Here is a 25,946-nt window from a genome sequence, read left to right on the forward strand (position 1 = left end):
GTTCATCACAATTGAAATTATCCTTCTACCATTTGGTGGAATAGATGGCTGAAGTCCGATAACCGGTACAGATACAAAGGTAGAGAACACCCCCCTTAAAGTATCACTGTAATTATAGTCCATTCAGGACATGGCTTAGAAAATGTACTCTTACATGAAACGAGAATGGCGATGGAGATGTACCTTGAAATTCGTTTTTCACTCTTTAAACACACTTTCAGCGGTTTCAATTCCTTGAAATTTTTCCGAATTGAAAGGTTAAATGAAAATCACTCTCCCTCCAAATTCCCTCTGACAGGAAGATTTCAGATGAGCTGAGAGTGCGCTCGGTAACCTTTTCCCATGAAAGGCAGGTCTTACCCTCCGTGATGATCTTGTAGAGTGCAAGGCGAGAGTTTCGGAAGCTGAGGCTGCTGATGGTCTCGTAGAGGGAATTAAATTAGCCTTCTCTTGAACCGCCTTCTTCTCTTCCTCCGATAGGTCTCCATCCAAGAGGCTCAAATGAGGCATATAAGCTGCAAGGCATAACAAAATCTGAGAAAATTGAGCATGTAACGGACAAAGAAATACAATCGCAAACAATTCAATTCCTTAGTTGGGGCGATCAAAGGACTTTTGAGTTGTTTTAGCCCGTAAGTACATTGCACTTGCTCACTAACAAACTCGAGTGAGCTTCAAACTAGTCGGGAGACCCCTTGACGATACAACATATAAAGAGACAGACCGAAATGTGTTTTGTCGTCGACTGCTTGTAACCGAAATGCTTCCAGCAGTGTGCACAAACCTCATCAGTTCGCACATCAGAGAAGCACTCAGCATGAACGAACACATATCTCTCGATCTTGCTAGTCTCTTCATGGCAGCATCTAAATCTACATACATTCTGCATAACGAGATGAGCAATACAGTTTTGTTCTACAGTGCAACCAAAGATAATATTAGCCTATATAAATTATTCATCGCACACAATAAACCAGTTTTGTTCCACACCTAAAAGAGAGTGCAAATAGACTTAAATTAAACGAAGCCGTGGATCCACATAAGAAGTTGGGTCATCTTAATTCCTTGAAAAACTCAAACAAGAAGTATTACAATGAGTAATTATTTTTCCAATTTGTCGTGAAACTTTTGCACTCTGTTTGATTCAAATATATGTTTCTGTTTGGTTGGAATGGTTGATTCAAATTCCGTGTTTGGTTTGGGGAATCAAAATCTCATTTTCCCGATTAGGGAATTCAACTATTCCCCAGTGGAGCAATCTTATTCCCCTTTTGCAGCAATGGAAACAAAGTTCGGAATGAAAACTTTTGCCAGCCAATTGCTTTGGCTGGTAGTTACCACTATTGCACGTCTTTCACATGTTAAGTTAATAATAATAAATAAATAAATAAAAGAAACAAAAACTTCATACGTTATAAACTCCAACAATATTATCAAAAGAGGGTGTAGCACAGCGGCGCACGCTCTCGCCGGATAATCAAGAGGTTCCAAATTCGATATCTCAGAAGTCCCCCTTATTTGGAATCGCACTTGAAAATCGTCGAAGGCTAGGGCACATGCCACCATGTTACCCACCCTTTCTTGAGATAGATTGACATAAGCCCTCTATATATAATCTATATATATGATTATCACCAAAAATAGGAAAAAAGATCCTTCAGATCTCTACTCAATTAATCTCCTCTTGAACAGAACAAGCTAATCAAGGCATAAGAACAACGACACTGGTTTCTCCCCTAGATGATTACTTAGAAAAGATCTCACCCTCACAGTTTATACTGATAAACTCGATTGGTAACACCAAGTTAGATCTTATCTAAGTAGTCATCTTATATCCAAATGCAGCTTCTTCTCTATATATAGCCTTTTCTGATTATCAATCAAAGGTGATCAGGAAAGAGAAAGCTCTGTGCTGATCACTTCTCTGCTTCTCAGCCTCAGCTGCTGATCCCGAATCGATGACTTCTCGTCTCTCTGCTTCTACACATACAGGTATATATATATATATATAAGGAAAGATTTTATATTAGTTCGCGTTCAGGAGAACTTTTAATTTTAGAAGCATATGTGTGTAACTGAAAGTAACTTGTTTGAGACAATACTGTTGTTATATGTGTCACCTCAAATAGGAATGGAGGATCAATCTTTCTCGCATGGTTCCATTTGAGAGACTTGTTAATGAAGAAACTTTTACTGCAGTGCCTTCCCGTTTCACAACTAATTTCTTCCCTCCATTGGTTAGTAATTGTTGGTTTTGTATCTTCTCCAGATACTTGGTTTCCAAGAGGACTTTGTCTCTTTTCCGTGAATTCACTGAATGCAATTTCTAGCTGCCTACGAACATGGAAAAGAAGACATTTATATGTAGAACATTTTAATGGAAGAGAATGAAACAAATTTCATTCCGTACGTTTGATGCCGTGTTTGGAAATTCCATGGTTAGATAAAACCCAATTCCTGGAGGACGACATCAACGATCACCGGTATAGTTTGCAAACTAATTACCTTGAGAATCTTGATTCAGAATCGGGTTGTCCGGAGAGTTGGGAGTTCAGGAGGGTTGGATGTGGATTGTTCTCATTGTACTGATACGGCCTGCTATTTGTTATGATCCTACCATTCTCGATTTTGAATAGTCCAATGGTTTGACGACTAGCATGATCTCTCAGTTGCATCCTTCTGTATGTCTTGGATAGAACTGTAGAAAAGAGAACAATGCTTGAGACCGTGTTCCGATTATGCTTAAAATTGATCCTTTTTCCAAACAGAAATTGTGTAAGAATATCTTGTGATTGCATCAATATAACTAACTGAAATTGTAAGTTGAACTATTTACATCTGTTTATCTCGTAACTAGACAAGCCTTGTGCATACCTTGTCCGGCCTCATCGAGCTTCTTGATTCGATACATCTGTTATTGAAGAATTAGTGTTGAGAGATGAGAAAATTTTGATGGATGAAGATAAGAAATTGATCGAACAAATGATTTTTCTATTAGGCAGGAAATTTGAAGGGTTTTTAATCACAATAAGGCATGAAATAAAACGTACCTGTAAATGACTCTTTACATGAGCAATCCTCAATCCTTTCACATTCATTAGTCGAAGAACTAACTTAGGTGTCGCTCCTACACCAATACAATGAAAAACGAATTAAACTGACAAAGTTAATTAGAGTTAAGTCCTCCTCCATACAATATTACTGGAAATACTTACGCTCTGGTCCTCCTAGACGTTCGACAGCATTAAGAAAAGATGAGTGCAGATTGGGAGTCCATCGAAGACGGGGCATCTTCGATCTAACATATTGCCTCACAGTCTTCCTTGGTTGCGCTATTCCAACAGAAGAAGGAGCAGTACTGTTTCTCTTAACATTGCTGGAACCGAGAGTATTGCTAGTGGTATCATGCAATTCTTCGACACTTGCTTCTTCATTCAAATCGAAGGATGAGAGCTTTTGGGAAGACAAGGTTGATGATTTTCCGCCTAGGTTTTCATCACTGTTTTTAGTACTCTTCTGTTCATCATGATCAAGGATACTACTCTCTATGCTGCTTGCCATGGCTGTTCTTCCACTAAAAATAAACTTCAATTATGTCCTCCTCTTCTCAGTAATTTCGCCAGTTTCTGCTTCATTGATGAAATTGAAGAAGTGAAAAAAATATGTAGGAGTTCTAAAATAAAATTATTACATTCGTCATTCAATCTTATATGTAATATCAAGATAAAAAAGAAGTAAATTTTTAATAATTTTTTTATTTACTTTGATTATAAGCTATTCCATATTTGCAGAGATTTCTTAATTATATGATGATTGACTGGAAAACAATATTTAGGTATACTAATAGTTGTGAAAAAAGCATTTGGATTTCTTAACTCCAGAACGATGGAGTGAATACGGACCAATGGCAACATTCTAGCTGCTACCGCGTGTACAAATTTTTTTTTTCTCTGTGTCTAATTAACATGTCATGTATATAATCAACCTGATATTGCTGAAATCTTTCTTCTTTTCTCTGCTATTATATGTTTGTGTTAGATTTATTTTCTTGTAGTGTTAGATATGCTCCAAGATGAAGATATCACAACAGACTCCAATAATTGTATGTATGTCTGTGTATTTATGAACGTATACGTCTGTATGTATGTATGCGTATAAGCAGTTGCTAGCTGTAAGCAGAAGCAATTTTTTTTTTATCATTCCTTTTAGCATTCATTTTCTATCAGTATTTCCCCTTAAACTTGTTTTGGGTAAATGAATTTCCCTTAAATTTTATTAGCCAACTAATTCAACCAAATATATATATGTGTATTATATTAGCCTATTTCATGGATGCAGATAGTTTTATAATAGATACATTTTGGTGGTTAAGAAATTTTTAACAAATGAATTCAACATTAATCAACTAACGAAAGAAGATTCTTCCTCATTTAGTGAGAAATTTTCTTGGCTCACTAATCAACATCTTAATTTGTAACTAACGAGCTATTTTATTCGAAACAAATAAGATCTTAAAACTTCCCACATTGATCTAATAAATAATACAAACACACAGGGCATGAGTTGATCGATGAGTCTACAAGGCCCAATATCAAACCTCGTCAAATATTAAAACATAATTATAAAGATCGATGTATGTAAAAATTTGAAAGAAGACTCCATCATCATAAAGCACAAAATGTAATAAAAATCGAACATTGCAACTTAGATAAAAAATGGAGATAGAAGATTTTCAATTTGTTATATCTTGCTGATTAATATATAGAGCCACTACTATTTGCTACTTTTCATGTAGGCGTCTTCTCTAAATCAAACTATACAAGAGGTTGTTCACCAGAATATTAATATATATATATATATATATATATATTTATATAAGAGGTTTGAGTTCTTAATTAATTGCTCGTTCGGAAATTAACTTGATTGTCAATTTCTTCCAATCTAGCTTGTTAAACTCAAGTTTACATAGGATCACAAACTTTTCCAATTTCTTCCGAAAACAACCTAAAACATTATGAAGTTGTATAACTACTGAAAATTGAAGAAGAATCTCGCTTTCTTAACTTTGCAAAGAACCTGGAATTGTATGTTTAGCTATTCTTTCCATATATATTCGAGAAATATAGAAAGAAGAAGATCTAATTAAGTTGTGTCTGCTGAAAAAGAAATAACATCCGACCAAAATTTCATTGTATATGAGTAAAAAGTTTGTTTTCCCACTCTTTGCACACAGACAGGAACATCCATACCATCAGTTGCTGAAGATTTCCATGAATTTGTGTCTCAAACCGCCTGCATCGATCAAGGCAATTAGGGTTCCATATCTCGCGCAAAAGCTATCGTATTCTAAAGCTGGATGATGATCGGGAAACCACTGAAGCGAAGACACACAGAGAGAGAGAGAGAGAGAGAGAGAGAGAGAGAGAGAGAGAGAGAGGCTAATTTAGGGTAAGATGTTTTATTTTATGAGATACTTCAAGCGAAGGAATTCGAATGGTATTCAGAGCTGCCAAAAAAAATGGTATTCAGAGGAAAGATAATAATCAGTCATCAGTGTCCAGTGTTGATTGAGAGTGCTATATATATATATGCATATATCATATTTATGTAGTACAATAATGTAAGCTTAGTCAAATAATGAACAGAGACGGAATCTGTCCCTGTTAGGACTGTTGGGAGAATCATGTGATTAGCCTCGATGCGCTCTCTCTCCTTTTTTTCTTTTTACCGGAACACATCTTAGATTGACCTAAAAGAACTGCAATGACTTGATTAATAATCTCATTAGTAGCATGACATTTATTTGAACAAATGCATGTAATGAGAGCTCTAGCAGCAGCACTAAACATATCGCCATTAGGGCTAATATGGGAGCCACACACAGTTGAGCCTCAAGAGCAAATTTAAGGTTGAATTGTTAGTGAAAATTTATGAGATATAAGTGGATTTAATTAAAATAACTTAAGTAGGGCTGCTCAAGGATTATACAACAAGCAAATGAAATGTGCCTAAGGCTCAAGCTTTAGTACAACAAAGCAAATGAATGTGCATTAGCTGCATGGTTAGTTCCGATGTCGTGGATCCGAATCCCTTCTTTACATGTGTAGCTCTCGTAAGGCCACTTATCACAGAAAGAAAAGAAGGGTTAGAAATACATATTTTATTTTTTTGAATTACAAAAGAGATCCATGGATTTAATATAAGGAAACATGAAAAAAAAAAGAAGTTAAACAAAAGGACAAAAGTAGTCTTAGCATTGGGAATCACACACGAACTTTCCAAGTTATTTGGCGAGAATGTGTGTTGGTGCACTATATTTTATTTCTCAAAAGTTCATATAGAATAGACGAAGACTTCCAAAGAAGTGAATAGAGCAAGGGGTGTGTTATTTGTTGGTTGCTGCCGCTCTCGGTACTAGTTATAGTTTTAAATTATGAAGAGAAATCTTATTACCATGCAAAAACAAGCATTAATTATAGGTGGGTGGTCATTTAGCATGGCTGGAAGCACGATAAATTTCCGAGCAAAGCAAGGGGAGGCTAATCAACTAAATGAAATTTGTTATAGCTTATGTGACTAGTGAGCATTCTTTAAAATCAATTGGATTAATTAAAAAAGGATGTAGCGCAATAGCATACGACTTGACCTGATAATCAAGAAGTTCCAATTTCAATAATAAATGAGGAACTTTTTATACTCCTTTATTAGCTATTAGAATTTATTTTCATTGTATATTAGGGCCACAAGCCACCCTTAAAATGGAAGAAAAAAAATTGATGGATGCTACGTAGGAAGCGCATCAACATGTTACTAAGTATATTCCCTAAAAGGGTTATAATCTTAATTGTTTGACCTGTGCTATGGACTTCTGATAATCTTGTTGTCAATGACTTCACAATTATATTCTCCATATTAATTAAATTTTATTTCCCCATTGAAAAATTTAATCCAATTAATTATTAAAGGTGTCAGAAAAGTGGGACCATCCCCTCATCAGCCTATCAATTTGTTCTTACCTAAACAAAGACTTTCTTCCTCCATCATAGCACTATTTTCCTGTCCCTATGCTCTTATTTTTAGCTCATTCAGAGTCATAGTATATAATGCATGTGCCCTATGACTTTCGATAATTCTGTTGGTCAATTTTTGAAAAGAAATAAAATATTTTGAATAAATAAAAGCAGATAAATATATATAAACATACAGACACACACACATATATATATGTATGAAGATGTAGGCCCGGCCAAGGAAGAAAATTATATGTTGTGTGAAGGGAAGGCATGGATATGAAGTCAATTTTGGTGGACTCATTGAGAACTGGATCAATTTGGTGGACAGAAGATAATCAATTCTTATTCTCAAGATAAAACATATTTTATTTTGCTGCCAACTGAAAAAGATAAATAAAATATCTCTACATCTACATCTACATCTATATCAGAGAAGAATAAAACTTAATTTCATGGGATTGATTGAACTGGGGTTGAGACCTTCTCAAGTGATTACACACTTTCTTGGAAATGAGAGAATGAATAATTAAAGACCTTATGAGAAATTAAAAAATGAAGAGAGAGAGAAAGAGAGGGGTAATCTTCTTGAGAGATGTGGTTTCTGTGCATGGAAAAATTATAAAGTAGGTATAAAACATTTTCAGATGTAATATTTTGGTACAAAAATTGAAAATTGTGACAATTGAGTATTCATAATATTATACAAACTGTCAATTTGGGGCTAACGACATCAATAATTGCTCACATAACTCCTTCATGGCTGCTCACATATTAAGCATTATTTACATGGCTAGGGCGTTGACATGCCATTTTTAAATTAAAAATAAATCAAATAAAATAAAAATGAAATGAAATCAAAATAAATATTCGGGCCCTTATGTGTCTTGAACTTATACAGAATGCAGTTAATATAAATTTCGTAACATTTTCGGATTTTTTTTGATAGTCGACAATTAAAAGAAGATATTTTTTCAATTTTTGTTATAGCTATTGCAGTCGATAAAAAAATAAAATAAATATGAAATTCATTATAAAAATGAAAATAATTTGAAAATATTGAAACAAATAAATATGAAAAAACAAAAAAGAAATAAAAATAAATATTATAAATGAATAAAACTACAGAAAAAATTTTGCAAAATTTTTAAAAATAAATCAACTTAGAATACTAAAAAATAAAATAATCAAAAATAAAAATAAAAATAGAATAGAATAGAATAAAAACAAATAAATAAATAAAATTAAAATAATATTAGAAATTAAAATAGAAAAGGATGATAGATAGAAGAATAGTAGTCAGGGTAGGGGGCACCCCCGCCAGCCACCAACCACCAACCAAGGTCTCTGACGATCGAAGATTCCACCAACAACTTGGTTGGGGATTGGTAGATGGCGAGAGCACCCCAACCACAACTCTGAGAGATCTCAATCGAGATCTCTCCACCACAACCCCTCCCCATTGAACCAAGATTAGCAGTGGGTTTTGAGCGCGCTGCCGACCTCGGTTAGAAACCACCACTAACCTTGACATGGGGTTGGTGGTCGGTGGAAGCACCCCCGCCCCTTTCTCCGACCACTGCTCTCTCTCTTTTTTATTTTTAAATTACATATATATTTTTTTATTATTTTTTTTATTTTAATAGTAATTTTAATTTTAATGTCTTTATATTTAAAAAATATTTTTATTATATTTTTAGTTTGGGCAAATTACAAAAAAAACCCAAATTTTGTAAAAAGTCTCAGTTTTGTCTTAAATTTTGTTTTGTAACAAAAAAAACCATAAGTTTTCTAAAATGTCTCAAAAATGACCTCCGTTATAACTTCCGTCAATTTTTGCTGCTGATGGTGGGTCCCTTTAACAGTCCACGTAGGTCACACGTAGGCAAAAATTGACGGAAGTTATAACGGAGGTCATTTTTGAGACATTTTAGAAAACTTATGGTTTTTTTTGTTACAAAATAAAATTTAGGACAAAACTGAGACATTTTACAAAATTTGGATTTTTTTTTTGTAATTTACCCTTTTAGTTTTAATTTCAATTATTTTATTTTTAAAATTTTGTGTTTATTTTTATTTATTTCATCTTTTATATTTTTCTTCTTTAAACAATTGTATTTATTTTATTGTTATCATCAATATATATTTTGATTTCATTTCATTTTTGTTTATTTTATTTATTTTTAATCTAAAAATGACATGTCAATGCCACACAAGAACCATGTAAGCAATGCTTATCATGTCCACGGCCTCGAAGGAGTTACTTCAAGAATTATTATAGGGATATAGTTATATAAGTGTGTTGTACTAATAATTTAAAGAAATAACGTGAGACTCAGCACTGATCAAGCTCAACTTTTGAATTTCTTAGTTAAAAACCTTGATGTTTAACCTACCGAAAAAAAAAGTCGTTTAATAGATTTATTCCTCTCATATATGGCTGCGGAAAAGACTAAATAAGGAATTGATTCTACACTATAAATGAAATTTATCAAACAAAAGATCTCGCAGAGTTTTCACAAAAAAAAAAAAAGAAGGATCTCGCAGAGTAAACAATTACTATAGGAGATTAGATTATTGCCAACACAAAATTAATTATCGCATGTAATCACGAATATTAGAAAGACGCAAAATTAGAACTTTTGTTTTTTTTCTTTATGAGGAAACAGACATTCGGCGCCGAAGAATAATAAATGATGAGGTGCATCAGATTTGAGAGCTATGCTGATTGGAATAAACAGAAATAAAATACTAATAAATCATCCTAATTGATATGTTTAAAAATTCTCTTAATTCAAAATGTCACTCACATTTATTGAATAGTCATTGAATATTATGTAATTATAATTCATGCCAATATGAGTGAGATTTTAAATTAGGAGGATTTTTAGATTGATTTTGAGGAAGATATAACAACACTCCTAGAATAAATAATCATACGAATAAGAAAATGAGGAAAAATATTCCTCCTATAGCCCTATAACGGGACATAGAAAACACACGACGATTTGTCCTTTGTTGTGCATGGGAACTTTAATTGGGGGGGAATTGACATTTTGATTTTCTTTAGAATAATTTCCAGAGAATCTTTCCTGGAATTACGAAATTAAATAATAAATGTTTCACTTTCATATGGATATAGACTTCAAATTGATTTTCATTTTCCAAACAAACAGTAGGTAGCCTCTCTGACATTAATGTGGTCCTAGCTTGACAATTGATAATGTTATTTCTTCTATTCTAACATACAAATTAATATAATTACATATTTGTCTCTGAAAACTAGAAGACCTCAAGGGATAATATAATTATGTCCCTTAGGAAGTACCGGTGATCAATTCAACGTTGCAATAACACACGTAAAAACGTCCTCTTGATTTTGATAGGATATTCTATTCATCATCGATTATGGATTTCTATAATGAGCTTCGTTAGATTTCGAGGCCAATTATGCGGCGTGTATCAAAATACATGTGATTGGTTTTGACTTCGAAATGTGAGATATGACTTAATGGCACAAGTTGTCTTCATTATGATTTTAATTTACAAAGTCACTTACCAAAAAAGCTGCAAAATAATAGAGATTCGGATTCACTGAAAATACTTCGTAGTCAAGGCAAATCCAAATCTGATCATAGATTAATTAGTCTTAGTCTAAAGTGATAAGCTAAGAACACCTCTTATCCCACTGAAAAAAGAAAATCAAAAGTCTCGAGTTAATTGAAGCCTACAAAGGAAATTCCACAATTTTGGATTCCTATTGTACGTTCCCATAAGTTGTGGAGCACCTCTAATTTGAATCAAGTCAGTGTGGAAACCGGGCTTCGGAAGATGCTTGTATGTTTGTTGGTTAGGAGACCTTAAATCATTGAATTTTTATCTCTCTTTTATTATGACTTACCAAACAACAAAGGAACTACTAATAATATCTTTAGAAAAAAAGAACAAACGAAAGGAACAGGACGATGAGGCTAAACCTTAATTGTTAGGAATCCCGATTTTTCACACTTAAATGAGAATATATCGGATAAAGGTAGAAGAATTGAATCTCGGATTTAAACGTACAAGGAGGGGTATTTATAGAGATAGTAGGAAATCTCCATTAGGATATCGTAATCTATATCATACATATGATTGTATATAACAAGTAAATATACTTGCCTAATATAGGATTAGAGATAGGAAATATCTCGTTAAGATATAAGACATATATCATCATAATATTGAAGGGATAATATCATATATGAGAGATAATTGTGGAGGAGATATATGCATAAGATATTGTTAACAATTTGGGCATATGAAGGTGGACCCATGATGATAAGTCAGGTCGGGAAGTCGGACCAATTTATGGTCCCTAACATAAGCCCCCACTCCCTGGAGCTCGAGAGGTCGCGGGAGTAGACTAGGATCGTGTTGTAAGCGATGCCCTTATTGTGAGAAATTTTCCTTCGCGTTTTGAGTGAAGGCCATGCCTTGAGATATTTTTACATCGCGTTTTGAGTGATGGCCCCGTTTTGAGAAGTCTTCGTATCACGTTTTGAGTGACAGATCCGTTTTGAGAGGTCTTTGCATCACGTTTCGAGTGACGGCCCCGTTTTGAGAGATCTTTCGTCGCGTTTTGAGTGACGGCCTTGTTTTGAGAGGATTTTTGTCCATCGCATTTTGAGCGACAACTTCATTTTGAGATTTTCCCCGATTTGCATGGACCGGCGAGGGTTGAAATAAATCGCACTCTTATAAGAGTGACATGACAAAGGCTGAAACTTTATTTAAAAGTCTAATAATTGTGCGGACCCGAATTTCGTCTCGTGTGGGCCCGCATGCGTGCGCAATCGCACGGCTTGGGAGTGTCCACCTTACTATGGGGATGCGTGACGGACACACGTGAGAATGAGTCGCCACTACCTGTTTACGACCCGAAAGACGAGGGCCAGTGAGTTGCTTGGGTCTAAGGGTACGGGGTACACCTAATTACTAAGGCATATAGTCTTGCGGAACCCGAGATTCTAAATTCGGGGGTTCTGTTACATGTGGGCCTGTATTCCGCACGCCCTATTGGTACTCTAGTTTGTCTAGGGTTTGCCATTTTTACTTATTTACCGCTTGATTTAAGTTTCGCTCATCTCGCTCGTTTTGACACTGTAAATTCGAAAAAAACACTCAGACCGTTTACTCACCGACAGGGGTCCTTACAACAACTGAATATAGATACAGAAAGACATCCTTACAGTGTGCTCTCGAATAAATACAGAAATACAGACGTGACACCATACATGGACCCGATCGGTTTGCATCAGGCCAAATATTCCACTCGTGTTCACCTTGTGATTTTAAATGACCGAAACCGAAATTAAGGCAACGCGAGCTCAGAGAGCCGGGGGTTGGGTCCAACCGAACTGTCGGATAACAAAATAGTCATTTGGCTCTCTTGGAAGCCGAGTGATCGGTCAAGCTCCCGGGTCATGTCCAGCCACGACTTACCTCCCCGATCCGAGTCGTCTTCCACATAGACACTACTAGGAGCGGAGCGGTAAGTCGAGGCAAGACTCGATTCCGCACTTGGGTTGCGCACAGAGTGTGGGCATTGGACTCGTGATAGACAGTGTGGGGCGTTGGACCCCACGTGCATCGCGTCCTATGGCTAGGGCTCGAATCGCGATAAAACAAACAAAAAAGGAAAAACCGGCACAAATGAATAAAAGCAGATAAAAACAGAGGACTACATTCAGATTGTGGATTAAGCGTTGAGTTTACGTGATTTATCCGGTTCGTGCGGGATTTCGATCAAAACATATTCTGTTGTTCATATGCGCACGCGAATAAGCAAAATTAATCACGATGAAATTTAATTTTGTCAATTTTTAAATTCGGATAATTAATTAAACAAGTTTTGATGTATTTAATCGATTTAACTTCTTTAAAGCCAAGTGAACATAAAATTGATTTGTGTGGGTTCGTTCTCGCTTCAAATGACTGGTTTTAATGTCGAGTAATTAAAAATATTCCAATTCGTGTTTTCGTTGGTTTAATTAAAACAACAATTATTTGTTTTTTTGTTCCTCTTTTCCTCATTTTTCAATTTTTTCCAATTTTTTTTCTAACACAACAATCACAAATTATCATTGTAATTATCAAATTTATTCACAAATTGAGTCCTACGCATGCCACCAAGTCAGAATAATATACGTAGTCTCGGTTTAAGCCAGAAACAGTGCGATCGGACCGGGTTGGAGATGGTCTGAACAGTGCAGACCGGCTGGACAGGAGTTGGGCCGACGAGCTGGGTCGAGTGGACGAGTGCTAGGTCGGAACGCGGCGAACTAGGCTGAACGCGCGGGCGCTGGGCCGCGGAGGAGAGTTGGGCCAAGAAGGGAGTTGGGCCGCAGGAGGGAGTAGGGTTGCGAAGGGAATTGGGCTGCAGGGGGGAGCAATTGGGCCACGTGTTTCGGATCGGATCTCGGGTGAAACGAAACGGGTCAGGTGCCAAACTAGGTCGGATCGTCTCAGCCGAACTGGACTGGACCGAGCGGGCTGGGCTGAATCGACTGGACTGGACCTGCGCAAACAAAAAAAATGGGTCGAGCTTGTGAGAGAGAGGACGATCGGAGAAGACGAAGGACGGGCGGAAGGGAGGATTCCGATTGCCGCAAACAGCGGTTCCCTCCTCTGGGCGCTTTGGTGACGGCGCGAGAGGGCGCGGGAAACGGTGGTGAGCACCGCCTGGGTTGCATCGTGCTCGGGACGGGCATCACAAGACTCGGGACAGTCGGAATTGGACGGATTTCGAGTTTTATTCCGGCGAAATTTACAGTTTTTTTTTGCGAGGGATTTTCGGGTTGAATTGCCGGAAATCGGGGGAATTGAGAGGAGGAAATGGAGGGGTTTTGTGCGGGGGAGTGTCGCGGATCGATTGGGGTGAAAAACCGAGAGCGAGAGAGCGAGATTGGGCGTTGATTTCCGTTTCCTCATTCGGGGGGAGCCGGCTCGGGTTAGAAGAAAACCCAGAGAGAGAGAGAGGGACAGTGGGCGAGGGAGCGTGAAAGGGAAGCGAGTGGTGCCGTGGCGGAAGAGTGTGTCAGCGATGGCAGGCGTCGCTGTGGGTGGGCAACCGCGGTGTGTCGAAGGTGGAAGAGGGACGCCGATGAGAGAAGAAGAGAAGAAGAGGGGGAAGAAGATAAGAGAAGAAAAGAAGGTGGGGGGCGAAAAGGAAAAAGAAGAAAAGAAGAGGGGAGGATAATGGAAAGGAAGAAAGAACATGGGGCGAAATGAAACGCTCAAAAAATCTGACCAGCGTCAGTTCGGTCTAATGATGATTTGATCCTTTTTTTTTTTAGAATTGAGGATTGAAATTGACGTGCGTAAACCGTAGAATTCTCGTCTTCTCAATTAAGTGTCAGAAAAACAATCCAAGACCGACATTGCGTTCAGAAAAATTTATGGATCAATATCGTGCAATGAAATATTTTTCGGCCTCGAGTTTTCGTCTCGGATTTTGAAAATTGACATCGATGTACGTGAAATCCAAGGACGTCCCAAGTAATATTAATTTTTGAAAAATCATAAAGTTGGTGTTAAATTAGGAAAATGCCCCATTTTTAGAAGATGAATGCGCGAGCAATTAGTCGGAAATACTTCCCTCGTATGGGTGACAAAATGACGATTATGCCCCTTAGGGTTGGTGGGCAAAAACGGGGTGCTGACAATAATCATGTTATAAATAGAAGCATCCTAAGTAGTTCTGATAATATTATTAAAGAATTGAAATCGTTAAAAGGTAGGAAAGTAGATGTCCACAAGATTTGCTCAACCTTTAGGGAGCTACCCCACTTGAACGTTCTGAGTAATATCGACTAGGATCCTCGCGTCGCAAGAGACTCTCATTGCTGCAAGGGCTTCGTGCCTTGTCTTCGCGACTTCCTTTTTAGATGAATGATATTAGGTGGCCAACATGGATAAACTTTTCTACTTCTACTTTCAACAACTTGCAATTTTCGGTGTCATGACTCGAGCCTAGTGGTATCTGCAATAGCTATTTGGATCATTACCCATATCCCCTTTCTTCTTGACTTGTGGGGGCGTTGCTAAACCAAGCCGCTCGATCTCATTGAGAATAGTTGCTTTTGATGCATTGAGGGGTGTAAACTTCTCGAACCAAGGAGACTGGTTTTGGTTTGTACGGTCTTCCTCTCTTGGGTGATTTTTTCTTTTCTCACCTACATGCTTTTTCTCCTTCCATGCGGAGACAGACTCTTCGACGATCATGAACTTTCTTGCGCGAGCAGATATATTAGCAAAGCTATTAGGTGGTGGTAATTATTAGACTCTTTGCGAGATCCTCATTCCTTAAACCTCGCTTTGAGTCAAGCCTTGCACCTCAATCGAAGTTTTGAAGAACCTATCAGTCCAATAGCGAAGGGATTCTTTTTCCTTTTGCTCCAGGGAGAACAACTCAGTGATGGTCCTCTTCGCTTGCAATGCAAACCTTTCCAAGAATAGCTCCTTTAGTTGCTTAAAGCTCGTTGTCGAACTAGGTTGCAGAGAATAGAACTAGTTCGTTGCAACGTCCGTGAGAGTCCCTGGGAGCAGGAGCCATTGGGCTTGTTTTGACATTCCCCTTCCTAGGAGCGAAGCAATGTGGCAGCAAACGTGGTTGACTGGATCAGTTTTTTTGTGATATAAGTGATATGGGGAGGATAGAGCTTGCAATGGACCTTAGCACGAAGGATATCCTTGCAGAGGGGCGACTCATAATCCTCCTCAATTGGTGGAAGCCCTTGTTGTTGTCGCTCCGCAGCCTGCATTGCTCTTGCCACCTGCTCAGCTACCAGGCACTGGATGTCCCCACTTGTGAGACCTGTCTCCTGTGTTGGTGGAGTGAGACTTTGTTGAGATTCATCTCACGAGTGAGAGGCTAAACCCCCAGGTATACTGTCGCAAACAGAGGTTGCGGTTGGCATCCTTCAATGAGAGCACTGCCGCCAAGAATATCAAGATTCGGTCCGTCCGGTCCACGATCTCCCTGCGAGGCTTGCCTTGTCCGAGAAGCAACACGCTTGTTGATGATGGCGTCCACAACGGCTCTGATCTTTGAGGGTAAAGTATCGAGTTGCGCTTCATCGGCATCCTATTGGGGCAGAGGTTGTTTATTCTCTCGCCGGGCTTATTCAACTGCGTTTCTATTAACATCCTCCATCCTCCGGGGTGTTTCCCTTGACCCCCGACACCCCCCCGGCCGGTCGCCTACTTGCCTTTGGCTTCTTGTCGGCACCATGACTTTTTGTATCGACTCTAACAGACGGCGTCAATATGATATATCGCGATTCCCTGATATTTTCTTAATGTTCAAGTCAAAGTTAGTGTGTGCATGGCCGGTCAGAAGGGTGACCAATCAGAAGTCCAACTGTTATTATTTCTTAGACAGAAATTATTATCTGGACGTCACCCATTACTTGTCATTGCATAAAATAATCGCTCCTATATTAATACGGGTTGTTGGGGTTCAACAAATCTGAGTTTTTAAGTTAAATAGCGAAGGTTACATACAACCACCGGCTGGATCGAGCGGGCTGAGAGAGGCGTGCGGTCTCCTCTTCCCTCCGAAAATTTTGATGCTTTAAGAAAATTTTGAGCAAATATATTCTTTATGTTTACCTTCCTAATCCAAAAGACAAAAAAATATATCTTCATATTTTCCCATTCAAGGACCTCGCCTCCTCTTAGTTCAGGTCCTATATCCGTCCCTGCACACGGCATTGTCGATGAGTAACAGCTACGTTGAACCGGTTAGTGGTCCAATGGATCGTTTGTTCATTATGATCGTTTCATGGGGTAATAGGTTCTTTAATTGTCTCAACTGTCAAGTAATAGTCAACAAATTACACTCTAATTTCGAAAATTACTCAATTAAATCAGTGACTTTTAGAAAGTCATCGTAATATTGAAGCCTGAGAACTTGTTTAAGTAATAATTGATAAACGATATTACAATTAGCTCTTTCTTTCCTTGCCTAAATAAGAAGAGACAGCTTTCTATTTCACATGAGATAAGTAATATATGTCAACCATTAGCAGTCGAATCATCTTGGTGGTGGTTTAAGGATATATAGTAATCAGGAATTCTTTTCATTGAGAAAACTTAAGCCAAGTTTGGTGCATTGTATTGAAATAAACTATGAATGGAATCAGCATGTAATATGAATTAATTAGTAATGGAATCAAGATTACACATGAGCTTACTTGTTTGGTTGGCTGTAATACATGAGATGGGAAATACAATTCCGAATTTTGGTTTGAGAGAACGAATATAGAGGCTTAGGAAAAATGTACCATACTACCCCGCCTATACAAACTAGTAGTTATTTTAAAACTTTGTCCATCCTAAATTCATACAAATAATATAACTTTACTTTTAGCATATCACTTTATAATATACGCAATCTATATAACGTTCACCCCGATTCAATCAAAAAGTATTCGAAAGGGCAAAAGTTCACAACATACCCAATTAGCAAATATAGATACATAAATGAAGTTTTTCAAAAGTTTACTGACAACTTTTTTTTTTCAAAATAGCCTAATGGAGATCGCAGATATCACAGCAACGCGAGTTTCCTTCAAGTATCTGAGCCATCCTTATCATCTAAATCCTCCAAGAAGAGTCAAACCCTCCCCAAAGTAAGACCAGTCCATCTTATGAAGTGCCTTAACCTGCAAAATATGCAAACCACAACAAGCAAAAACTTGAAAGCTTCGTCAAAAAGAGAACTTATCAAGCAGATCAAGCAAGTGAGTACAACTAGCGACTACTCGAGCTTTGGCTCTCAAGATACTGCAGAACAAACAACCATATCTATCCTATAACAACTCCAAATATGGAATCAACCTGCAGTAGTCATTTTGGACAAGACGAAATTCACTGAATACTCAGAATCATAAGAAAAGAACATTGAACTTTCATTGCTTCACTCATTAATAAGAAAATCCTTCACCATTTCCAAGCGATCCTCCGGATCAGTACCAAAAAAGATTAGCACTTCGCTTGGATGGTTTCTGAACTTTCGAATAGCCCTTCTTCTGTCTGCTTCGCTAAGGCCATCGACAGCACGAAGTGCATTTGGAAGTTCGAGCAGCTTTTCTTGCAATATATCAGAGTGGACACTCTTGGAGAGAATCACACAAGCCTCCTTCATTTCAGCTGCCATATTATTCATTGCTTCAGTAAGTGCCACAAAGTCGGTATTCTTTTTTTCTCTTTCCCGAGGAACATCCTGAAACCTCTCTCATTGGGGGACAAGTACGAGACCTTATCTTCTGATGTCCCAGGGTTTGGACCGGTTGCTTCCTCCACATTTGTACTATTATGGACCTCATCATCTCCTCTATTTGCCCTATCTTCCAACTCCATTTCCTGAAGAATATCTTCAACTGCCGGTGCATCCCTACCTGTAGCTCGATACCTTGCATATATCAATGAAAGCTCTTCAAAATGAGGGAAGGTTCAGGTTCTAAATTGAGCAGCTTTTTTGTGACACTGAAAATAAGAGTAAGAGAACAAAATAGGAGCTCAATAACATTTCAAGTCATGATCGACATAAAAATATGTAATCAAAACTTCTACAAAGTAATATCTGCCTCAACATAAGCATTCCAAACATCGTCCTCCGCTGTGACCATCTTCAGAGCTTCATCAAATTGAGAATGAATTGAAAACGAAAATTCAACCTGTACCCACTAAATTGCAGTCATCAAATTGAGAGAGAGAGAGAGATGTCCAATTCAAAATTTCCCAAAAAAAGATGTGTATGTTCACAGACCGAACTAAGTGAAGGAATGACTGAACGGGGGGCAGCAGCAACTGTGATTGTTGGGGCTACACGGGTAGAGCAGCACAGCAGAGATTGGAGCGGTCGGACGTGCAGCTCGGGCTTTGTGTGACGGCGTCAGAGCAGTGCCTTTGTCTGTCCTTGCTGCTGACGATGGAAGCGCAACGTCAAGTGGGGCCAAACAAGAATCGGACGAGCTCGGTGAGGAAGCTGCTTTTATCGCCCAATGCCACAACAGTCCCTTCGTCATCATCAGAGACTAGAGGAGATCGGCAGCTGGGACGGAGCGACGTTGAGACCGGCATCGGCTCATGGCTTGCAGTGATTGATCTCTCGAGATCGCCGTCGAGGAGTAGCTTCAAAGCGTATAGGAGACTATCAATAGGAGAAGACCTAGGGGTGTAAATGAGTCGAATTGACCCCGAATATAGCAAGCCCAAGCTTGGCTCACTGGTCAACCCTTAGGCTTGAGCTCGAGCCCGGGCTCGTGCAAGCTTAAGTAGTCAAGTTTGAGCTCGGTTCGTTGGCACAGGTGAGGACTCGAGCTCAGCTTGTTTAGGCTTATTTAGATCAATGGTCTGACCTAGAACGGAGAGAGGATAATGGACTCCACTCTTGTTATGTGATGCGGGTGAGCTTTGTATTTATTTTTTGGATGGGCATGGCCCTCATAATATAGACATATATAACTTATTACTATATATATATATATATATATATATATAAAAGCTCGTTTAGGCTGGCGAGCTTCACGAGCCAAATATCATCGAGTTTGGCCCGACTCATTTAACTGCGAACTCGAGTCGAACCAGGCTCGAGCTTTATAAGAGCGAGCTGAATTCGAGCTTTCATCAAGCTGAGCCTGAACCGTTAGCGAATGTCTCGACTCATTTACACTTCTAGTCGGGCTCGGGCCTACAAGTAGAATCTTGTCTAGTAAATCTCATGAGGCCCATATCTAAGCTGGCCTATTAGAAGTTAGTGGGCTTAACTGTAATCCGTGATTAATGAGGGTTCTTGGGCCCGAATAATCTCTCAAGCTAGCGGGCATGGCGTAAATCTCTCTTTGAAAAATCTATCCCAGATTCAAAGTCAAAAGATCAAAATTCAAAAGATTTTGAAATTAACTCAATGCACCTTGTAAGCAGGTAAAGACAACATTTCAGCAAGAATTAATCTTAGGCTTGGCGTAAGAGTGTTGTAAAAGTAGTGAAATATAATTACTAAAAAATAAATGTTGATTTCATAATAAATTAAAGTGTTTGGAATGTAACCATTTAAAACCGTTGAAATTAAAATAAATGTTTAAAATAGAGAATAAACAAAAATAAGTTTTATAAGAAATTAATAATTTACTAGAGAAAATCACATTTATTGACACTAAAATTAACCAAAACCATGATTTGAAATATTTTACCCAAATACTGCTTCTGCTTAAAATCTATACTATATATAAAAGTATGAGGTGTTTTTTCAATTTTTATTATTCAAAATATGCCATTGTATTCTCGTGACTTTCTCGTACATTTTCGACTCTTGACTTTTGGTCGCACACTTTCACTATATATACATATAGCTCTTTCTATTCATCGCTCATTTTTTACATTTCACTCTCTCTCGTTCGTCTCAACCGATTTAGCCATTCACCACAAGTACGTTTTGTCCTATTTTCGTACTGACTTATAGTTTCAAAAATTTATACATCATATGTTCGTTTAAAACATCCGCTGTCTCATCATGCTCAACATTCTTTGTCTCATTGACATGCTTGGTTCATTGTGATGTAATAGATAGAAAATTTCACACATGCCAATATAACTTACAAATAAACCTAATGAACTTTGATGAGAATTTTTTTTCGTAATTGGTAGGAACAAAGAGAATTTTTTTCAATAATCTAATGCAAAGAACTTTAAATATAATATATAAAATTACGATCTCCTCTACGTTGTTTCTCCAACTTTTCTTCCTAAAATACCCTCATCCCTCATTATTTTTTGCCTTTCTATCTTGTAGATTGGTGACTCATGACCTTTCACTAAGTGTCATTTTCAAATTCTGGCCATCATTTATTTACTGTTTTATCTCCAAATTAATCCACATTCCACGCACCATGTATTATGTGATTATTGGTTTATAAAATCACGTGTATGAATTAATTGGTGAACAAAAATTAATTTTTTAAAATTATTGTTGCTTCTATCAGTGAAAGAAAATTTCAATATGTGAATGTTTAGACTCGCATGTACGCATGGGGTTTTAGTATTGCTTAATCTATTAATTAATTAATATATTAATAATTACATATTATTTTGGTTACGATAATCTTTTCTTGAAATCATAATTCTTAAGGTATTGAATATATATTGTCGGTACTGTTCTTTTCTTTTCTTTTCTTTTCTTTTCGTGATCGTCCTCCATTAATATGATGAAAATAATTTATTCATAAGACAGGGATATTTCTATTTTCTTTATTATTTTTTATTTTGATGATTTAAAATTTAGTGTGTTCATGAAAGATATATTCATGTCACTTTATCGTCTAGAGACATGTCTCTTTGAGAGTTTGCTGAATATCTTTTATGAAATCATGAATATGTATATGTATATTGAAGAGGTGTGTCTATACATTTAAGAGAGACGAAGTTTTACAAACTATAACTCTCATTTCGAGAAAACTTTTCTTTACATTTTTTGGTATTTTAATTTCAGAAATTCGCCTCCTTCCCTCCCTTAAAAAAATTATGTTCAAGTATTATTAGATTCCATAAACTCTATTCCTACTTCTAAATTCCTTCAATAGCATCCAAAGATGTAAAAGTTCATCAAATTTTTCATTTGACTACACATTAGGAAATTTTGCAGTAGTTCATTAAATCTTGGGAGTTGCATGTCATCAAACTATTTGCACGAAGATTGGTGATGAGATCTACTTTGAAGTGAACATCTTCCATAACGTTCTCGAACCGGTTTCACTTTGAAAATTCATTTATATTTTGTCTATAAGTATTGTTGAGTATGCTTTTTTTATATTTTATGTATTATTCGTTGTATTTCCATGTATAGAAAGAAGACATATTTTATACACCAGGATCACAAGCATATAATCAATTGGTGACAATATATGCATCATGTGATGCAACATCACTTAAATATTCACTTGCCTTGAAACGTTTGGCAAAGGAGGAAGACGAATTTGAAATGCCTGGAATAGTGGAGGACATTTTCACAATTATATAGAGTCTCAAATGTATTCAATTTGTTCAATTTGTTTCTTAGAACAGGTTACTAATAAAGGAGAGAGGAAGAGTGGAAGAGAAAAAAATGGGGATAGTGGATAGGTAGTCATTTTTATTAATTTATCTTAATTTTGTGGTTTCTGTTATTTTAAGTTACATTAAAAGGATAATCTCGGTAAGTAAAAGTGAGAAGAAACAGAAATGTCTCTCTTTATAATAGCACTAGATGTGGGACTGTATTATACACGGTGATTAAAGATTAAATAATTGAATTGCAAATTAAAATAATAAAGATATATAGCTAAGAAAATACAAGTCGTAATCAACTTGTTAAACTCAAGAAGCCTTCCGGCGATATAAATTTTTTAATTCAGATAATTAGTGATATAGTTAAACAAATAAAACAAATAGGATGACTGAACAGTTGAAGATAGGATGAGCGAGGGTGGATGAGTGGGAGATAGAGAAAGTAGAGTCAGTTGGGTGGTTATTAAAGTAAAATAACCATTTTAACTTTAAATTAAGTGATGTTGTTAATTAAAATTATTTTATTAAGGGCATTTTTAGAAAATGAAAGTTAGACCAAACCTTTTCTTCTCACTTGTGTAATAGTTTAAATAAATATAAATATAAATAATAGAATAGATATAGATAAAATTTCCCTTTTTTTTATTGACTATGTATTCGAAAGTTCAACAAATATTTAAAAATTTGATAAAATGATTTCCATGATTTTTTAATAAGTAAATATCTATGGAGAAAGAAATTATACTAGTACAAATTACGCACATTAACTTTTAAGTTTAATAGAATAAAGAGGATTTTGAATTATAAATATAAGATATACTTTTTGAAAATTGTATGTATCCATATTTACCTTTTGATAATATCTAATCAAAATATGGCATGTACATTTTCTTTTTGGAATTTTATTTTAATTATTATTTTAATATTTATTATTAAATACATTTACTTAAGGGCAAATTACAAAAAAAACCCAAATTTTGTAAAAAGTCTCAGTTTTGTCTTAAATTTTGTTTTGTAATAAAAAAAAACCATAAGTTTTCTAAAATATCTCAAAAATGACCTCCGTTATAACTTCCGTCAATTTTTGCTGCTGATGGTGGGTCCCTTTAACAGTTCACGTAGGTCACACGTAGGCAAAAATTGACGGAAGTTATAACGGATGTTATTTTTTAGACATTTTAAAAAACTTATGGTTTTTTCTGTTACAAAACAAAATTTAGGACAAAACTGAGACATTTTACAAAATTTGGGTTTTTTTGTAATTTACCCTTTACTTAATGGTGTGATAAATTACTATTATTGTTGTTGTTGTAATTGTTGTTGTTATTGTTATTATAATATTTATTTATGTATTTCTTTTGCAAGGGTAACTTTCCAATTACATTGACTTTTTTTTAGTTTTTAGTAAATGTAATTATGTTTTATTAAAAAAGATTTTTATATATTGATTTAAATAGTTGGTTAAGTAATTTCATATTTATTAATTTGATGCAATACAATTACTATCCAGTAAAATAATTCGTAATATTAGATATAATATTAATTTTCTTATAAAATTTAAATTATATATATTCTTAACATTTTAGTAGTATGTGTTATAACATGATAAAATAACTCTTCATGTACAACGCATGCGTATATCTATTAGTACTAGTAAAAGGCACTTATGTAACCACCTGTCACTTGGGGAAGAAATATTCCTATCACACTTTCAAATGAATTCTTATTCAATAGATTGAAAATATGTTATGATTTCTGAAAAAAAAAACTGAAAGACTTTCCACTTGTTGCTCTTATCCTATAAATTTTAATGTACGTATTATCCATAAGAATTTTCTCAGTAAAATCTTTGCAAATTCTACCTCAATAAATTTGTCAAAATTGTTTGTATTAATATTATTTAGTTGGGATGTCTAAACACGTGGCCGTTTCAACCCTGCATTTTGACATCACGTGAAATTTTGAAATAATCATGATTAAGCTTCTGCAAAGGATAGTTTTAATAATCTTAAATTTGATAGCCATGATCATCTTTCGCAATAAGACTAACACTCGGTACATATCACATATATAGATTATGACCAGCTGCTTTAAGACATCAGAGAAGCTGACACTGCTCACATTTCTCATCCAAATGGATTCTAATTATAACAATAATTCATTTTCCTTAAGAACTAATTAATTTTAACAATAATAGCAAGAATTCATCTATCTTCCGAAATATTGGGAACATCGCGAACCAGAAAACTTTGGTCATTGACTCATCATGAATCATGAAGGGGGTGTACAGTCCTTTCATTGTTTCGATCCTCCCCGTATATTGAGTCATGGACGCCAACTTACTCTCAAGTCAATTTTCAGGTGAAGAAAATTTGGCTTTTGCTTCTAGGAGAGAGCCATGCTGCTCGTTTATTCACGAACCCGATGCCACGTATTCAACGCATTTTATTTGATGGTAAAATAGCAATTTTACTATAAAAAATTTCTTTTTGGCATGCGAGATGATCTTAGTGATAAGGAAGAATTAATAAGATTTCTATTATTAATAACTTTTACAATGATTATACGTGTGAATATGAGCACCCCTTCCCTTTGCGATCCATATTGTTATTTTCTTACATCATATGTCAAAATATGATCACCGAAAAATCTCTCAATACCAAAAACACTTGGGAGATGAATAGTAAAATCATTTAAAATAACAAAAAATTGATTTTCCTATCAAGATATACGAGTCGAAATTTTCACTTTTTTTTGCCATGAATTTTTCACTTAAGTCAGATGCAGAGATCCCGTTGAGAATATGGCTGAATTCGTGCTACTTCTTTTGAGCTCCCTTATAACAAATAGCTCTCAGGTGTGTGTTGCCACTACTAGTTTATGATGATTTATCCTTAAAAAAGAAATAGAATGCAAAAAAAAAAAAGGAAAAAAGAAAAAGAAAAAACTTGGGCTAGCGAAGGAGAGAATAGAATAAGAAAGAGGAGGAAAATGGGCCGCACGAAGGGGAGAGAGAAAGCGCGTGGAGACAGCGACGGAAGTGGGGGCCCTCACAACCACTCATTTGTCTCTCCCGCCACCGGGCGTTTTGGCAGTTAATCCTCCGCTCCAACTTCCCGCCCCAATCCCTGGGTCCCACTCCCCCCCCCAAACTTTCCCTTTATTTCATTGGGACCCCCTGATTTGTTTCCCCCCATCGGACTTGCCGCATTGCTCTTTGGCCCCATCTCAATTATCGTTATGCCATCGGACCACGTATTTTTTGGACACTATAACATTAGTGCCCTCAAATAAAACATGCCTTTTAGAGCTTTCTCTCGGTAACACAGTAATTAACTTAAAACTCGAACATTAACTGACTGCATCTTGATTTGAAATTATGAAAGTTAAAACTCAACTAGAAATTAGCGCAATAAAATTCTTATTCATGTTATTGCTCGGTTCATAGGAAAATATGTTTATCAATGTTTAGGACTGCATTCACTACTACGATGAAAATGACCTTTACAAATAGAAAATCATGTCGTTCTTAACTTTTATGGTCCCGTTTCACTTGTATTACTTTTAGAAGCAATAGTACATCTACTTGCGAAGCTCCATACGGTAAGGTTTCCAGTGGCAAATTTTAGCCTTATATACCATTATTCTAACTTTAAAAAAGTTATGGACACAAAATTCTTGTTTAGTACATCTAAAAACCAATTGTATTGTAGTGTATATATGTTGCGAGCTAGAAATGCTGATGAACTCCATTAGCGAATAGATCATGAATTTTGAAGATTTGACCATCTATCAGTTTGGACTTTGTGTTGTTGAAAGAGACGTAATTAAACATGTAATGCATCA

At 36.2% G+C, this 25,946-nt stretch overlaps 1 protein-coding gene and 1 long non-coding RNA gene across 3 annotated transcripts; both read right to left on the bottom strand.

The window, feature by feature from the left end:
• Positions 1 to 61: 61 nt before the first annotated feature.
• LOC116203111 (myb-related protein 2-like) lies at positions 62 to 5,535 on the bottom strand. 2 transcript variants are annotated; one of them, XM_031534774.1, is made up of 7 exons: positions 5,250 to 5,535; positions 3,216 to 3,626; positions 3,051 to 3,127; positions 2,875 to 2,911; positions 2,506 to 2,698; positions 2,121 to 2,334; positions 62 to 1,980 (listed from the first exon to the last, which is right to left on the bottom strand). In XM_031534774.1, the coding sequence occupies exons 2-7, from the start codon at positions 3,559 to 3,561 to the stop codon at positions 1,891 to 1,893; spliced, it is 957 nt and encodes a 318-aa protein (XP_031390634.1). In that variant the 5' UTR covers positions 3,562 to 3,626; positions 5,250 to 5,535; the 3' UTR covers positions 62 to 1,890. The 2 variants fall into 2 exon arrangements, with proteins under 2 accessions (XP_031390634.1, XP_031390635.1); XM_031534775.1 differs by having other exon boundaries at positions 3,216 to 3,629.
• An 11,893-nt stretch (positions 5,536 to 17,428) lies between these two features.
• On the bottom strand, positions 17,429 to 19,468 carry LOC116202696. The gene is made up of 2 exons (XR_004156133.1): positions 18,001 to 19,468; positions 17,429 to 17,719 (listed from the first exon to the last, which is right to left on the bottom strand). It is a non-coding gene; the product is annotated as an uncharacterized LOC116202696 (long non-coding RNA).
• Between the last annotated feature and the right edge of the window lie 6,478 nt (positions 19,469 to 25,946).

The sequence above is a fragment of the Punica granatum genome, chromosome 4 (assembly GCF_007655135.1).
Source record: "Punica granatum isolate Tunisia-2019 chromosome 4, ASM765513v2, whole genome shotgun sequence".
NCBI classification, from domain to species: Eukaryota; Viridiplantae; Streptophyta; class Magnoliopsida; order Myrtales; family Lythraceae; genus Punica; species Punica granatum.

Excerpts from the sequence above, each read along its gene's own strand:
- LOC116203111 (XM_031534774.1), bottom strand. The coding sequence starts at position 3,561 with ATGGCAAGCAGCATAGAGAGTAGTATCCTTGATCATGATGAACAGAAG. Across the intron at positions 3,128-3,215 it reads ACGTCTAGGAGGACCAGAGC|GAGCGACACCTAAGTTAGTT; the intron begins GTAAGTATTTCC and ends GTATTGGTGTAG. Across the intron at positions 2,912-3,050 it reads ATGTAAAGAGTCATTTACAG|ATGTATCGAATCAAGAAGCT; the intron begins GTACGTTTTATT and ends CTTCAATAACAG.